The sequence below is a fragment of the Puma concolor genome, chromosome D1 (genome assembly GCF_028749965.1).
Source record: "Puma concolor isolate L17-30 chromosome D1, mPumCon1.1.hap2, whole genome shotgun sequence".
NCBI lineage: Eukaryota > Metazoa > Chordata > Mammalia > Carnivora > Felidae > Puma > Puma concolor.
The window spans coordinates 51,615,167-51,633,325 of record NC_141676.1 but is presented as its reverse complement, the minus strand read 5'-3'; the positions used below and the strand labels follow the sequence as shown (position 1 = coordinate 51,633,325).

General features: G+C 40.8%; 1 protein-coding gene across 3 annotated transcripts in view; it reads left to right on the top strand.

Moving 5' to 3' along the window:
- The window catches only part of SYT9 (synaptotagmin 9), a 200,019-nt gene that overhangs the window by 45,464 nt on the left and 136,396 nt on the right, over nucleotides 1-18,159 (top strand). For all 3 annotated transcript variants that reach the window (XR_015241031.1, XR_015241032.1, XM_086678076.1), the window contains exon 2: nucleotides 12,893-13,244. Coding sequence is in view for 1 of the 3 variants with exons in the window: in XM_086678076.1 (XP_086534202.1) it covers nucleotides 12,893-13,244 (352 nt within the window). In the remaining 2 variants the exon portion in view is untranslated. The remainder of the gene's footprint in view (nucleotides 1-12,892; nucleotides 13,245-18,159) is intronic.

Sequence of the window (18,159 nt, the reverse complement as noted above, 5' to 3'; positions counted from 1 at the left end):
TCCCCAGCGTGTGCGCGCACGCGTGTGTGAGCACTCTCTCTCTCTCTCAAAATAAATGAATAAACTTAAAAAAAAAAACAAAACAAAAAACCCCAGCTCTTGATGTTTGTGGCTACAACCAGCCTGTAGTCTCCGTAGCCTCTGCCCCATCTGGCTGACGCAGGGGTGGGGTGATGCCAGTGTGAAGAGGAGCTGGTCACACTGATGAGGCTGCACTTTGCAAATAGAAGGTGCAACAGAAAGTGTTCTCTCGAACTAATTTTAGGCCAGCTGTTTAGTTAACACAGACAGAACCATTTGGGCAACCTTCTGAGGAAGGGATCTGAGGGACAGAGACACAGTCCTACTAAAATATGGTCTACCTTTTATGTCAATCGCTGGAAAATGCAATTGATGCCAATTTCTGTGTTCTAATTCATTTTATTAGTCCACAGGCTTCTTAGAGTTAAGGCAGCAAAGTGCTCTGTTTATCTGGCTCAGTACCTTAATAATGGTATGGCCCCTGCAGGCGCAAGTTAATGCTCCTTAATCCTTGCAATTTGCACCGTGAGCTAGTGCTCAGGGAACCTCCTGTCTGCTGCAAGAATGAAAAGCAGGAATGGCCCTAAACTGTAGCCACCAGTTGGATAGCACCCATTGGCTTGTGGTTACTAATGGGAATTATTATAATGGCTTTAGCTCTAGATACAGACATTCCTGTGAACTCAAAGTCATTTGGCAATTTCACAAGAACCACAGAATGTGAGAGCCATGCCCAGGACCTTTATGACAGATGAGGAATACCATAGAGAGGTAGTGGCTTGCCCAAGGTCACAAAATGTAAATGGTGGCAAAGCTGGTCCTGGAGCCCTTGTAGCATTCCATTTCTTTCCTGGGCCCTCTATGTATAGTTGAGCAGTTGTGCCCAATGCAACATGGGTGACCATACAAAGAAGCCCTGGCCTTTCTTCTGGTGAAGTCTTTTGACTACATGGCCAATGACCTGAGTTTGGTCTTTGTAAAAGAGAAGTGGTGATGGAGCGCCTGGGTGGTTCGGTTGGTTAAGCATTCAAGTCTTAATTTCGACTTAGGTCATGATCACATGGTTTGTGAGATCAAGCCCTGCATTGGGCACTGACAACATGGATCTTGCTTGGGATTCTCTCTCCTCTCTCGGCCCCTCCCCTATAAGTGTGTACTCTCTCTCTCCTTCTCTCTCTCAAAATCAATAAGCATTAAAAAAAAGAAAAAGAGAGAGAAAAGTGGTTATAAGTAGGACATGGCTCACTCTTCTTTTATGGTAAGCCTTTTCTGAAACCCAGAGTAGGTTATGTATCCCCACTTCTGGACTTCACTAGCTCTCTATGAATTGTAAATAGTGTTGTGGAAATTCTCTTGATTTGACTAGTGGTTCCTTGAGGGCAAGGATGAGTTTTATTTATTTTGTACCCCTTGTTTACTCCTTAGCAAATACCAGGTGCCCAATAGGAGCTCCTTCTCTTGTCCTCAGTAATTCAGCTCAATAAGCACCTATTAGGCACCTGATATTTGCTTGTTGCTAGCTCAATTCATCAAGCTACAGGAGGTCTCATGATTTATTAACCAAGTTGACCACTTCTTGGCGTAAGAATAAGTCTGGTTATGGAGTGGCTAAATCCTGAGACAACTTATGAAAAAATTAAAAAAAAAACAGTTATGTGAGTGCCAGAACCTTTCTGAGCCCTCATTACAACCCCAAGAGGTAAATACTGTCATTATCCCAAAGTTACAATGAGAAACAAGATAAAGAGGAATTTAAGGTTACACTACTGATGTTGGGCTGCAGTCCTTGACTGTGTGATTCTAGAATGCCTGCTCCTAATTACTGTACTATGGTGCCTGCAGTATAATTAAAGGGAAAGGTCTGCAAGATTGCATTTTCCAGACAACCTAAGTGCAATCATTTAAACACCAACACATCTAATTTTAGCCTAAAGTCTATTATATGCTTCTTATCCAATATGCCTCAAAGTCACCATCCAGAAGATGCCCTCTGGGCTGTCGAGGTGTTTATAGGGCTAGTTTTCCCTTCACCAGATAACTCCAGAATGCTGTGATTTTTTAACACAATTTTATTATTGTTGTTGTTGTTATTATTATTATTATCTTTTTAAATTGTAGAGTAATACATGTTCATTGTATTAAGTTTAAAAAACCTAGAAAATATTCAGATGAAGGCCTCATGGTCACATGGAAGGGATTGTTGATGAGGGAATTCTGCTGTGGACTGTTGTGGATGATCTCTAAGTTTCCTTGTAATATAGGGTTTTCACGTTGGTTCAGTTCCCTGAAATACCTGACTGCTCATCCCCAGAACTGTTTGGTCTTGCCTGTTTCCTCCATCTAATTACATTATTGCTTTCCCTACAAGGCACCGTGTGATAGTCTCAAGTTCTCTATGGCCTGTCTAACTAAATTTCCCAGTGTTATCTTTATTAGACCCCCAAGACACAATTGTTTTAGGATTAGGAAAGCATCTTGTGTTCTGAACCACTCTGTGTGTGTGTGTGTGTGTGTGTGTGTGTGTGTGTGTGTGTACTCCATGTGTATGTAGACTATATATATACTTGATCAGGTTTACTCAGTATCATCTGTATACCATCTGCATCATGGAGATCATGCAAAATGGAGATTAAGGGTCTTCACCCAAGGTCTATTAAATAAGAAAATCTAAGATTGGAGTCATGGATCAACATTTTTCCTGACCAAAGCATGTTTTGTTTTTTATTTGTCATTAAGAGATTGTTAGAAGTAGAGAGAATAACATAAGAAATTCAACGTACTTATTACTCAGTTTCAATAACTATGAACCCATGCTCAGTCTTGTTTCATCTATAATTTGAAGCAAATTCCAGGTATCATATCATTTGAATGTTTTCATATGTATCTACATAACATAACCACAATATAATTATCCTATTTGAAAAGTAATTAACATTAATCTCTAATATTACATTTCTAGTTCAAATTTTCCTTGTCTCAAATGTTTCTTAATTGTATAGTGTTTTGGATGCTGAATCACGTAATTAGTTATGTTTCATTCTTTTCTCTGACAAGTAGGATGTTGGGAGCCAATTCTGTAGCCACTTCTGGCAACTTTACAGAACCTCACGCATGTTTTTTGACTATGTACCTTACCCCTGACTTCATTTTCATTTTACTTTTCTTTTTCTTCAGTTCTGATTTCCTCACAAAGTACATTTTATCTTACTGTGCTGTGTATGTTTTTTAAGCTGCCTCTAATCCTTTTGCCAAAAGGTAAGTCGTATGTAAATGACCGTATCAGGGATCCTGAGCCCCTTGCCTTACTTCATTTTGCATGAGTCTTTCAAACCAGTCCCTATCATCTGAGCTTCTGACCGTGAGTCTCCTCTTCTTTTTTATGCCCCACCACATCTCAGTCCCAGTGCTCAGAACCATTTTTCTGGTTCTGATCTTTTTTGCTTCCCTCCTCCATTGTGATTCCTGGCTTCCTTTGACTGCCCTGGAAATACCACATTTCATTCATCCTGAGCCTCAACTGGCCCCTCTGCGTTGTCTTTGTCAGTTTCCTTTGGCGGTAAGAGGACTAGACGCGGACACTGAATCTTTAGGTTCCAACGTAGTCTCTTTGAAAATTCCAGTCCTCTGGGACAACATGAGGTTGGGGGGACAGTTGAAAGAGGAGAGCTCAGGATAGGAAGGCTGGGGTGGGTATCAAAAATGTCATCCCTTTCCCAGTTTTGCCCTGAGCTGTGTTTGTTGTTAAGAAGTAGAGATGGGGCCAGACTGACATGTGAGAGACTAGGTGGTTCCCAATCTCTGGTGCCTTGTGTAGCCTTTTTACAGGGTTCTCACAGATCTGAAACAAACAGGCGAAATAAGGACAGTGGAATGGTTTTATTCATAAAGTTCAATATAGTGCTTTAAGGCAATGCCATTTATTTGGAGTGTTAAAATTCTTTCTTTCTTTCTTTCTTTCTTTCTTTCTTTCTTTCTTTCTTTCTTTCTTTCTTTCTTTCTTTCTTTCTTTCTTTCTTTCTTTCTTTCTTTCTTTCTTTTGCTTTCTTGCTCTCTTCTTTCCCTTCCTTCCTTCCTTTCTTTCTCTCCTTGTATGAAGTGACCATGATAATAAATAAGTTACCTTTTAACATCAGTATTAGCAAAGTAAAAAGCTGATAACCTATGTCAGTCCCCTGATATATTTTTAAATTTTTTAATGTTTATTTATTTTTGAGAGAGAGCGAGAACGCACAAGCCAGGAGAGGGGCAGGGAGAGAGGGAGAGGTAAAATCCGAAGCAGGCTCCAGGCTCTGAGCTGTCAGCACAGAACCTGATGCAGGGCTCAAACTCATGGACTGTGAGATGTGACCTGAGCTGAAGTCAGACGTTTAACCAACTGAGCCACCCAGGAGCCCTTGTCAGTCCTCTGATAAAACAAAGATGAGTAGAAAAGGATGGATGTCTTTTATAGGTTTGACTTTGAAGGAAAACTGTGCTAAGGAACTGAGATGATCATTATTATAATGATTGTCATGATTTTCATTCATTTGTTCCTTATAAACCAAGGAGGAGGATTAAATAAGGACTGTTTTCAGAAATGCTTTGGGATTACAGACCCAAGTTCACCAGAATGTACTAAGGCATATATACTTTTTATACTATAGTAGCTTTAAAAAATTTTTTCTTCTCAATAATATTTGTTTATTGTAAAAAAATTAATATAGAAATGAAAGTCGCTGGAGTGCCTGTGTGGCTCAGTCGGTTGAGTGTCTGACTTCAGCTCAGGTCATGATCTCACGGTTCGTGGGTTTGAGCCCCACATCCAGCTCTGTGCTGCTCACACACGCTCTCTCTCTCTCAAAAATAAGTAAACATTAAAAAAAAAAGTGAAAGTCCCTTCTAATTTCATCTCAACAGAAATGGCTTGCTGTATCTCTGCATGGTTTTTAATGTAAAAATCAATGCTATTAGCATGAAAATATCAATATGTACAGATTGTCTATCCATTTTATACGGTATGTCTTGTTTCCCTCATTTTGGAAGGCAACCTTCAGTCTTGCTATTAGCTTCTTTTCTCTTTCTACGTCTTAATTTCTGACATCTTTTCTATTAAGTTTAAATTGTCCAAGCTGCATGTGCATTCAGTTCTACATCCGTACTTACGTCTTCCATACTTTGTCTATTACTTGATTCTAAGCATTGAAAATCAATAAATGGTATTTATATTATTATGAATGTAAAATATTATTTAGCATAGAACCAGAAGGTATATTGTGATTATTTTTCCTTTTCCCAAACAGTTTTACTGCAGGAATTCCTAATTATTCTCTCTCTCTTTTCCACCATTTGAAGACAAATGGTGATGTCATTAGAAGCTGAATACTCCATAATGTCATGTATTTGTTTTCAAGTCCTCTTTGTCTGAGGACACCTCCTTCCTAGAGCCCAGTCTTCCTGCTCCAGGCTGGACTGGCTCCTCTCTGGGCCCGCCACTCACCTCTCACACAGGGACCTTACTGGTCTTCTGAGTGGAGTGCAACTTTTCCTATAGACTATGTCTTCTTCTCTCCTGTTGTAATCTCATACATTCATCCTCAAGTAACTTCCTACGATAGGTGCATGGGAAGTAATCTTGCTGACATTTTTGGCCCTCATACTGCATTGATAGTATTATTGGGTGTAGAAATCTAACTTAAGCATAAGATTTCTTCAGAAGTTTATAGGCATTAGTCTATTATCTAGTGCTTTTAATGAGAACTCTAATACCAGTATGGTTCTAATTTTTTTTTATGTTCATATTACTTGTGTCTCTCAAGCTTTTGTGATTTTCCTCTAATTTTTGTGTTTTGAAATTTCACAATAATGTGTCTAAGATAGGGTTATTTCATTGTAGGTGCTCAGTGGACTTCTATAATTTGTCCTTCAATTTTAGGGAATTAAAAGTTTATCTCTTTGGTATTTTTTACCTTCATTTTTCTGTCTTTACTTTCCAGGAAACGTAGATATTAGACCTCCTGGATGCATACCCTGTATCTCATATCCTTCACTTAAATTTCCTGTGTCTTTGGTGCACATTCAGGTAGATGTTCCTTGACTTTACCTGTATTAAATTGTTTCCAATAAATATATTTTTATTATAAATCACAATATTGCACTGAGAAAAAGGAGAGTGTACAGGTAGCTTATTGGGAATGTGATCCCAGAGAGAAGGTATGAGGAACAGAGGGATGAAGTAGGAAGTAAGGGAAAATAAGTGCAAGGATCAGCTTTTGAGTTGACCACATGGACAAGCAGCTATTTCTTGTTCATCTTCAATTTTCTCAGAATCCTTAAGAATTCTAAGAATTGTCCATCCAGGAGACAAAAATCAGAACTACTTCTCAATCAATTCCTATCACTAGTTAGGCAAGGGTGATCCCATGGGCAACAGCTCCCTAATATATCTCTAAATTTTCTCCAGAGTGTCCAACTGAGTGGTCAGTAGTCTACTTAGCATCTCCTCTTAGAATTTCCATAGGTATCAGATTCTCCACTTTGTTGCTTATGGTTCCCGAATATGCAATTTGCAGTTTGTCTCCCTAGCCATAATCTAAGCTTCTTGAGAACAGGAGGAGGTGTGTCTTCTCTTCATCCCTTTCTGCACTTTATGCGTGTTAGTTGGTTAAGTCATTGAAATTCAACAGCAACAGGCCAAGTAGTTGTCTAAGTGTATCACAGACCAGCGGCGGCAGCAGCAGCAGCAGCAGCAGCAGCACTTGGGAACTTGTTAGGCAGACCTACTGAATCAGAAACTCTCTGCCCACTATTAAATTTTTTATTTGTTTCAGCAATCGCATTATTTTACTTCTAAGAACATTGTCTTCTTCTTCATTCAATTTACCAGTAGTCTACTCTTATCTTATGTATGGATCAAATATCCTCCGGAAATGTCCTGTGAATGAAAAATTCTTGTTTCCTCACTGATTTATCTGTTTTCTCTGGGAACGTCTCTCTCTTTCTCTTTCTCTCTCTCTCTTTTCTTTGCTTTTATACATTGATCTGGTTGCTCTAGATGTCCTTACATGGCTGGTGATTGTTTGCAGCTTAATCATATTTAATAATGAGGCAGTAGAAAAGCTAACTATGAGGCTATGTATCTGTGAGTGATATTTTAATAGGCAGATTTTACTTTACGGGAACATAAGAAGTTACATTTTTTTTTGTAAAAACATGGAGGATTTTGGTCTTGGGCATTAATTCTCACACTAGTTGCCTTGGTTTCTCCCTAGACAGACTGGGAAATATTTTGGTGAAGATTTTTAATCCATGCTCATATTTTTGTTCTGTATCTCAGTCTTAGCTGCCACCATAGTGGAAATGTCTGTGTCCTGAGGTTGAGTTCAGTAGGTCAGGTTGCATCTTCTATCACTTTGCTATCCACATACAGTCTTCAAGAAAAAGTTTTTAGTTTGTTGATTATCTTGTGCTATATTCTTTATGACTGTAGGTTTCTATTTTTTATTTACTTCCTATCACCTGATGGGAGTCTCAGGAAGGGGAGGATATTAATATAAATATGCAGATGTACCGTTATGAATCAAAGTCCCCCTTAAATATTTTATATACATATTTACACCTGTATTTCTTTATCAACATCAAGTTGAAGTATCAATAGTCTCCACATGCTAACAATATAGAACATTTAATTTGTTTTTACTTCCTTCCTTCTTCTGCCTCCCATGTTTTGTTGGAATTGTTGAAATTTGAGTATGTATATAGCATCATTGCTTTGTTCTTTTAAGTGTTTTTTTCATAACAGTTACATTAAGCTTCATAACCTCATAAAGAGCAATTATTTAGACTTAATGCAATTTGTGCTATTTTCTTTATCACTAATTCTTGTGATACATAGTATATAGATACACCTAATATAATATGTCCTTCCTTTCTTGAGTTCTGTATTCTGACATACATTTTTATTTGTTTGTTTGGAGAATTTGCTTAGATTTTATGCAGGAGAAGGTATGTGAATGGTGTATTTTCTGAGTCATCGTCTGTTTGAAAATGCCTCTTTTTCCCTCGTGATAGTCTGGCTAGCTGTAGAATTCTAGGACTACAATATCCTTTTCTTTTTTTAAAAAAACATTTTTTTAATATTTATTTATTTTTGAGAGAGAGAGAGAGAGAGAGGGGGAGGGGCAGAGAGAGAGGAAGAACAGGATCTGAAGCAGGCTCCAGGCTCTGAGCTGTCAGCACAGAGCCCGATGTGGGGCTCGAACTCATGAACCATGAGATCATGACCTGAGCTGAAATTGGACACTTAACCGACTGAGCCACCCAGGCACCCCTCCAATCTTCTTTCCTTAGATCAGCTGGGATCTCAAGCCCATCTGCTTCTGATCACTACTTTACCCATACCTCTTAGTTTTCATCACTATTTTATTTAATGTCAGGACCAGTTTATTCTGATGGCTCAGCTTGGTTGACCTCTTTTGAGCTGCTGATTTGTCCCATTCTTTTTCTTTGGTTGTCAGTTTATGTGTTCTTACTGGCCCTTCATAGTTTAGGGGGACAACTACTGTTCATCTGCCTGCATGTAGTATATGGAAGCTCAAGCCTTTCATTCATTGGACAATAATATTTGCCATTCCAAAACAAGTATTTAGGCTTGCATGGATCCCTTAGAATTCTAGGTGTACAGCTGGGATGTCTTCTGGGGGTAGGGATGTCATGATATCTTGTATCTGATGTCTGCAAGATCAAGGATATTGCTACACTACATCATGTTCAGTGGCTGCATCTAATAGCAGGTAGAAGAGAGTTCTGATGGTCAGATATCCCTGCAGGGTCTTCTAGGCCACATCTTCCCTGGAAGAATGTACTCTGTGGCAGATCTGGATGCAGTTTTGTGCACAGTCACCCCCAAGCAGCAACACCTCCAAGGATCTGGATCAGAACTGGGTTGCCATTTGCCTCCTTTCATCCCTGAATCACCATCTGGTTATTCTCTTGGCTCTTGGACAGAAGGACTAATTATACTTTCCCATTTTTCAGAAAATTTATCTTTAGAATAATTATTTTTTTGATGTTACTATTTTTTTCAGTTTTTGTTATGAAATATAGCATAAATGCCAAAGAGTATATATAGTGAATACATATGGTTTCAGGATCAATCATAAAACAAATGGCCATGTACCTACCACCTAACTTAAGAAATCTCTTCTAAGCAAGGCTGTTATGTGATTCTAAGCTGATTCTCCTCCCTTTCCTAAAGTCATGGGTCTGAGGTGGGTAGTATCTGTGGCCCTAGTGACTCAACAGGAGTTTTCTAACACTTCTTTCTGAAAAAAGAGAGAAAAGTGTCCAGAGGGTGCCCTGAGTTGTTTAAAAACAGAAGCCCAGATGATTTTGCTTTGTGGTTGGTATGTCTGTGTAGGTCACTACTGGTTTCTCCTCAAAGGCATTCCCTGGCCCATTGCTAACCCACATGGTACCTTTGTGTGAATAAGAAGAAATCACTTCTGCCATTTACTAGAAATTCTCTTTAATACCTATCTGCACAAAAATCTATAATGATTATGAATGTGACTAGCACCTCTAGAGCTTATAGGACACAACCATAATTCACGGTAAAAGTAGTAGGTGGCCATAGAGCTGTTCATGTGGGCATCATCAGGCATTTACTCAATGCCTACAATGTGCCAAGTGTTCTTTTAGTTGCTTGGCATTCAATGCTAGGATGGATGGGATCTGCTCTCATAGATCCCCCATGACTGGACTGGTGAGCAAGCTGTTTTTTGGGTGCATGAACTGGGAGTCAGCTAACAAGCTTGGGTCATTCTTGTGTTGGGTCAGGTCCCTGTGGTTACTAGCAGAAGTGGGTTAATTTAATTTCATTTATTTAGCATGTTATCTATGCCACCTCAACCCTGAGAGGTTATGCTGTACCAAAGTGATGAGTTCAGAGCTTAAGTCCAGAGTGACCATATTCCCTGGTTTGCCCTGGGTACTGGGTAAAGTCTCTTGTCCCAAGTGATTATTAACATCACACCTCTCTCTCTTAAAGGTGTCCCAGCTTAGGACAATAAATTATATGGTCATGTGTATGAGTCAACTGTTTTTGCCATGGTAACAAACTCCTTCAAAATATTAGGAACTTAAAACATCAACTAGGGTTTGCTCATGGATTTGTGGATCAGCTGCAGCTCTTCCCCAGTCTGTGGATAAGGTTTAAGCTTGTTTCTCATTCTGGACTTTGGGCCTGTGCCACAAGTCTTCCCGTGATAGTAACTAAGTTGAAAGACTGGGCTTTATTTAAGATTTCTTCTCCTGGCAGAAGGTGGGAGCCAAGAGTCTTCTGGTCAGAGCTGGCATGGGCCATATCTCCTTGGATTTTATTGACTAGAGCAAGTCACATGGACAAAATCAACATCAGGGGATTGGAATTTATGCTCTTTCCTTGGTATGGGGGCACTGTGGGGTGAGAGAGTGAATATTTGGTGAATAACAAAAGAATTATCACATTACACTCCTAAACCTACTGCTTCCCAGTGTGTCCCAACCCCAGCCTTTGCTGGTGTTTTCTAGCAGTGTCTGTGTTAGGAAAGTGCCACAGGACATAGGAGTTTTACCTCCATTTGGATTACAGAATGTATTAAGGGATTTCACTATGGTATGGAGCCTGTTTTGTTTTTGTGTTTTATTGGACTAGGTGGGAGTTGATGTTTGCTGTGGCCACCTGATTAATGAGGATAAAGTCTCCTCCTTTCTGTGTCCTGAGCACTACTACCTATCCTAGGAGTTTGCACAGATGAATTTCCCATACTCCTGTGTGAGCTGATGGAACCCAGTGGAGCCTGTGGCCATACCACGCTCTCTTCCTACCTCATGTTGGGGCTCCATGAGGTGTGATTTCTGGTGCCCTTTACTCTGCCCCCACTGACTCTACTCCCTGTCCTCATCCTTGCCCTTGTTTCTCTGCACCTGGGAGTTTTAATTTTTATTGTTTCCTTAGTGTCCCTTCATTTGCTTGTGTTAAATGTTCAATACTAATTGGATTTTCCTTTAAAACAATTCTAGAAACCTCTCAATGTTATACTGGTTCACTGATGGATTGATGGAAGTCATCCTTGTTTCACATTGTTGTATAGTTTGCTAATCCCCTTTCAGTGGGACTTGAGGAGAGAAAGGTGGCAGATTTGAGCTCACTTACCCATGTGAAACTGGAGCCCCAGTGTTGTCGAGCAGAGACAGAATATTATTTCACTGAAAAGGCAGAGATTGATGGGGAGGCGTAGAGGAGATACATTAGCTCCATCACCAGTCCTAGCAGCTGGCATTCTCTCAAGAGCCATTTTTCATGAGGAAACTGCTTTATCATTTCATAAGAATGATCAAGTACCTTCAGAGTCATGTTGAAAAGCAAAATGATGGTGGGTGGTCAGCGTGACTCAGTAGGTAAGTGACCTGCAGTAGGAGCTCACATGCCTCAGCAGAAATGTCAGTTGTCTCATGTCATGGATTATCGGTATGCTGTGGATAATTAATATTGGAAAATTAACTTATTCCTAATTTTCTTCTTCACGAGAATATGAGTCTATGAGGAAGGTATGGAATGTGCCTTTCATGTTCCCCATTGTACTCTCTCCAAAACCTAGCCCAGTACCTGGCATGTAATGGACATTCAGAAAACTTTGGCTGAAGCAATGCAAATATTGATGATGGACAGTAAAGGCAAAGCCTGGGAGAATCCTTGGAGCTCCTGCGTGTGATGGAGTACAGTAAGGGCAGGTGGGAGTGTCCTTTAAAGTAGGGCTTACAGCCACCCAGGAATGAGTTCAGGTTGATGCCTTAGCCTCCCTGGGTCTACTGTAGCGTGGAGTGGAAGCCTGGAGGGAGTTGGGCTTTGTTCTGGGCGTTAAGGGCACAGCCACTGCACTGCCACGGACCCTAGCTGAGGCCATACAGTCCGGGCCTCAGATGCCGTGGTTGCCTTGCCATATTTGCTCATTCTCACCACTTCAGCACATGCCCGCTCACCTCCAAAGGCCAACCCCTGCATTTATTTGAATGTTCGATTTTTCTGGCCACTGAAGCTTACTTTGCCACTCGTGCTGCAGGTGGGAAATGCCCCTTGAGAGCTGCCCTCCAATCCATGACTGAAGGGAGCTGACATTATAAATAGCCCAGCCCCTTGCCCCTTGGGTAAGTGGCTTGGTAAAGCCCACTTCGCTGGCTGCCTTCCCTGGATTACTTCCTTACTCACCTACCTGTGTTTTCTTCCCCTTCTGAATAAACCACCTGCCCTTGAATACTTGTCTCAGGATCTGCTACTGGGGAAACCCAAACTACGGTGGTCAGCACTGGGTCCTAGGTACCTGGCCACTGGATGGGGGTATTCTTGAGGCTTCAGAGGACTTGAGCTTCATTTTGCTGAGACCCTTAAAAAGTCAATGTCAAAAAGAGAAAGAAAGCACTCTAGTTTCTCTTGTATTAGAAAGTTGTTACTTAAACAATTCCCAAATTTCATTATACAGCTCTCTGAAATGATCGCATAATTTTTAAGGACAGTTGAAACTGCCCTGCTCACAAAGCCTCAATGATTTGTATTGCTGTGGTGTAGGGTCTCAGTTGACTTGGAGGGCATTCCTAGTCCCCCTGAATATACCCCGTCTCTTGCTAGAGCACACTGTTCATTGTTTTGAATCATGGCCTGCATGTCACTTTCTCTGTGCTGTGTCTGAGTCTCACCATCCCTGCGCCAGAATCAGGTGACCCGGCAGCATCCCTGGTCTATCTCCTGCAGCCAGCTCCTGAGGGATGAATGGATTAAAGGGTCATTCTGCCTGCACTGTGCAATGGATGGGCGCAGGACGAGCAATCACACTGACCTTTGATCTTTGCTTCTTTGCAGATATCTCAGTGAGCCTGCTGACCCTTGTGGTCACTGCCTGTGGCCTCGCGCTTTTTGGCGTGTCTCTCTTCGTGTCTTGGAAACTCTGCTGGGTTCCATGGCGAGAACGAGGCCTGCTCTCTGGTAGCAAAGACGACAATCGGGAACCTCTTAACTACACGGACACAGAGACCAATGAGCAGGAGAACAGTGAGGGCTTCCTAGACCCTCCCACCCCCTGCCCTGACTCTTCCATGAAGATCAGCCACACCTCCCCTGACATTCCCCTCTCGACCCAAGCGGGGGGCCAGGAGAACTGTGCCCATGGCGTCCGTGTACAGCGCCAAGTCACAGAGCCAACTTCGTCGGCCCGGTCAGTAATGCCCCCTTCCTTTCTGACTGCAAGGCAAGGACCACCTCGTTCCCCTCTATTGGCAGCAGTAGTGTTGGTTAGCCAAGGATCCTGTAACCGAAATTTCACATGTCCATTCAGTTTCAGAGATGCAAATATGGGAAAATGTGGTGCTTCCTATGCTCCAGTGAGGCTCCTTACTTCTCTTGAGTTCCCTCTGTAGGGTCCACAATAATAATAGTCCATAATAATAATAGTTACATTGCCAAGATTAACCATGACAAGTACTAAGAACTTTATGCATTGTTTTATTATAGTTCACAACTTTGCATGAGATGCAAAAGTTATTTTCATTTTGCAGAAGAAGAAACTTAAGTCAAAGAGTTTAAGTAAAAACATCATAGATTGGTATGCATTCAGGGTTTGGACCCTGATTCAACCAACACCAGAGCCTGAGACCTCTTAACCACTCTTCCCACTATCCTCCTAGTGCTATTGGACTTATTCTCTGTGCCTCTGACCTAGCCGAGCTGTCACACAGACTGTCTTTGTAGTCCACAAAGTGGCTGGAGGTCTTTGTCCATCTTCAGCCTTTGTAAGGCCTAGAGTACCCAGGCCTCGGGTCACTTTCTTTCTGTGGGCTGCATGCTCCGCTTTAAGCAGTAGAGAAATCATGTAGTGCAGTGATAAAAACCCAGGGTTCTGGGGTCAAGTGAACTGGCTTTACTTACATGTATGACACACTGGCCACATTACTTAACCTCCATATGTTTCCATTTCCTCTTCTGGGAGAGAGAAATAGTGATAATACCAACATATAGGTGCTTTTAAGAATGAAGCAATAACGTGCACATCCTGTGCTTTACATAGGCGGCACCTGGTAAGTACTCCAAAACGTGAACGGCCATTTTGATTTCCGTGTTGTTTTTGTCGTGATCATTCCCCTGTGACTGGCCTCTTCTAGGACTCAGATGTTGCATAAACATGCCTTTCATGTTAAACAGACAATTCTCAATCCCCGGATATCAAAATTCACTTTCGACAGGAGTTTTCAGGATAAGAGATACAGGAAGTAGCTTTTTTAAAATGAAAATATTTGGTTGAGCAATAGCAGAGGAATAGCATGTGCTGTTATTTGGAGAGTGCGAGCACAGTTTGGGGGCATTTTTTAAAAATCTTTTTTATTTGTTCTCTAGAAACGGAAGTAAGATTTTACCCTTTTTTATGTTAATCGAGTTTATCCTAGAGACTCTGTTCATTCACATTAAGTGGGATGGAATATGACAGTTTATAATTTAATTTTTCCACAAACCTATTTTAGCATCATTTCCAATTCTGAATCAAAGAGCTAAACCTAAAATATTCCTCTGTGAGGAAATGGATGGTTGTTTGCCATTTGATTTAGAAGAACTCCTCAGATTTTATCACTAGGATTTCTCTTTAGATATGACTTAAATATAGCTGGAGCTCTGTTTGATGCTGTCATGGCGTTCATGCAGTGGTGTAGACTCGTAATAAAATCCCTTCACTATTTCAATAACTGGAGTCTTTCAGATGGAGTATCCATTGAAATTGTTTTGTATTCGGTTTTACTCTGAATGTTAATTTTTCTGACCTAGGTCCCATCAATACAAGGTGATAGTACTGTGCTTTTATTAGATTATGGATCTGAGGACTCTGCCATGATTCTAATGAATTGATAGCAATCATATCACTATAATTATCACAGTATTTATTCTAGGAAAATATATAAGTACTCTACTTATCAAGAAATGTATTTCATTTAAGAATAAAACCTGTAGGGGTACCTGGGTGGCTCAGTTGGTTGAGCATCCGACCCTTGATTTCAGCTCAGGTCGTGATCTCATGGTTTGTGAGTTCGAGCCTTGCATCGGGCTCTGTGGTGACAGTGGAGCCTGCTTGGGACTCTTTCTCTCTCTGCTCCCCACCCCCAAAATATTAAATAAACTTTAAAAAAAACTTTAAAAAAGAAAGAATGAAAATTGTAGTATCTTCACCACTGATTTATGGAAATTGGGTAGAAGGGGGAAAAAAGAAGAAAGCGAAGGAATTATTTCTATAAAATGAATTTACATTTAGATTTATTTTAGTTTGAGAGTCATGTAATTATCTTTCTGATGGGCAAAGTCAAGTTTAGTAATATCTGATCTACCGTAAGAAAACTAAACTCTTTCCAGCTGTGTTGATCTAATACTGATAATTTGTATCATTGTGCATTTAAAACATTCTTACCTAAATTACTACCGACCTAGTTTTATGGGTTATGTCGGGAAATACATATGTATTAGTTATGGTCTTATCATAATGAGTGGTATATGGTCTTCTCATTCTTTAGGAATTGTGTTATTTGTAAACACACACAAAACATTTTTACTGACAAAATGAGAGAAATGAATGAAATTTCCTTCACGTTCCAAAATTTTTAACATTCTTTTTAAGTAACGTTCTCGATACTGATTTGGGGAGGGAGAAGGTACTGTGCTGAGATGGCTCTAAACAGTCTGCTCTGCTAGTTCTTATTTCTTCCTTTTTTTCTTATAATGCTCCTACTTCCTCACTGTAATCACTTTCCTTCTTACTGCTTCCTTCCTGCAGCTGTCTGGGGACTTGTCCCCAGAGTCCCAGGACAGCTCCTTTACCCAGAGCACATAAGCCTTAGACTCCCAGTTAAGGGCATCCCCACTGTCCCTGCAGTCCATCAGCATAGCTTCTGTCACAGCACTGACATTGGAAAGCTCACCCTCTCCTGGCCTCTTGATCATGAATATGTGCAGCTCACACCAATGTCTATGGAATGCCCTAAAGATGAGTTTTGTCTTCTCAGAAGGTTTCTAGTCAGGACGACTTCCTGTTGTTTCCCACGATCAAGCACATTAACATTCTGTTTCTAGCTAGCTCAGTTACTATTAGAACCCTCCAAAGTCCCTGTTAATTCTTTTCAATTTTAGATGAAATCCCTTTTGTATAATACTGGAAATATGGATTTGTTTTCAGAATGCTTCAATACCAGAACATTTTAAATATCTCTATTCCAAATATATAAAAATCCCTAGGTCCTCAAAATAGAAGGAGCCTTTGCAAGGCATCTAATGCATTTCCTGATTCACATCCCAAGATGAAAGTCCAACCTGTTTTATTAAGTCGTCTCAAACTTCTTATATAACACTTTGGTTTTATATAAATTTCAATTACCACACTGCCATCTCTTTATCAGGCCTGTTAGAACCTGTGTGTTATCGCCACAGTCTACTTCTGTCAGCTCCCCACCTCAGCACCATGCAGCACTGCCCCAGAGGACAAGGACCCGCTAGGAAGCTTTACCTGGAAAAGCTCATCATGTTCCAGCTACACTAGCCTCTCTCTCCATGCCTTCAGTATCCCCTGCCTTTTCCTGCCTTGAGGCCTTCACGAACAAGCTGTTCCCTCAGCCTGGAGTGCTTTTCTTTTTCCCCTCCATCTCCTTTGCAGCTTTAATGTCCCACCTAAAGCATCACCTCCTCAGAAAGGCCTCCCCACCATCCTCTCTGAAGTATGTACTCTTTCCTCCACTCCCTCCCACTCTGCATTCTCTCATATGTCGCCTTGCCTGCATTTCTTCACAGGATCAAACTCTCTTTCTAACTAAATGATTATTTGTTTGCTTGTTGCCTGTACCCCTTCTCTAATCTAGGAGTTCTGTGAACTCAAAAACTATAGCCGCTGTTTTTCCCTATATATCTAACACCTAGTGCAGCCCCTGGCATAGAGCAGACTTTTTCTTTTTTCTTTTTTTAATGTTTATTTTTGAGAGAGAGACAGAGAGACAGAGCATGAGGGGGGGAGGGGCAGAGAGAGAGGGAAACAGAATCTGAAAAAGGCTCCAGGCTCAGAGCTGTCAGCACAGAGCCCAACGTGGGGCTCAAACTCATGAACCGTGGGATCATGACCTGAGCCAAAGTCAGACGCTTTACCGACTGAGCCACCCAGGCGCCCCTAGAGCAGACTTTTTCCATGAATAGCTGACAGAATACCTTCATCAGTATCCAGCCACTTTTATCATGTTCCACTGACAAGAATGGCAAAAGGCCAGAAGTATAAACCAAAGAAGGGCCTATATGGGATGAGGCCAGTGGAAGGCCTTTTGTCCCAAGTCTTACCTGACTTCAGAGCCTTACACTTAGGCTTTTGGCCTTATCTCCAAACTAAGCAAGCCACAGACTCACAGAAATATACTGACAGAGTTGAAAGAAGGTGACAAATATTGAACTTTATTTATTTATTTATTTATTTATTTATTTATTTATTTATAGTGTTTATTTATTTTTGAGAGAGGGACAGACAGAGTGAGAGCAGGGAAAGATCAGGGAGAGAGGGAGACATAGAATCTGAAGCAGGCTCCAGGCTCTGAGCTGTCAGCACAGATACTGAGGTGGGGCTCAAACCCAGGAATTGTGAGATCATGACCTGAGCCAAAGTCGGATGCTTAACTGACTGAGCCACCCAGGCACCTCGACAATTATTGAACTTTAGATTCGGGTCCCATCACTGGCCACAACTCCAGTAAGTGGTATGCTGAGACTAAATGTTGTAATTACTCTATGAGGACCACAGTTCTATTAAGGTATGTTTGTGTGTGTGTGTTGAAAACATTTTTTAGATGTGAACATTTAAAACACAACAGTGTTTTGGATGAGTCTTAGATATTTCTCCAAATTTTAATAAACTGACAGCTTGGAAAATGGAAGTTGCTTAGACTTCTCTCAACTCCCATGAGGTTCTCAAACTAGATATAAATGTGTATTTTCTCTACTGGGGTTTAATTATTAGAAATTGTTATTTCCTTGGCATTCATCTATTTATTCTAGACACTTGTATTAAGCATCTTCAGTGTGAAAAGTTCCATATCATATACTGGTAGTAAAGAGATGAAAAGACA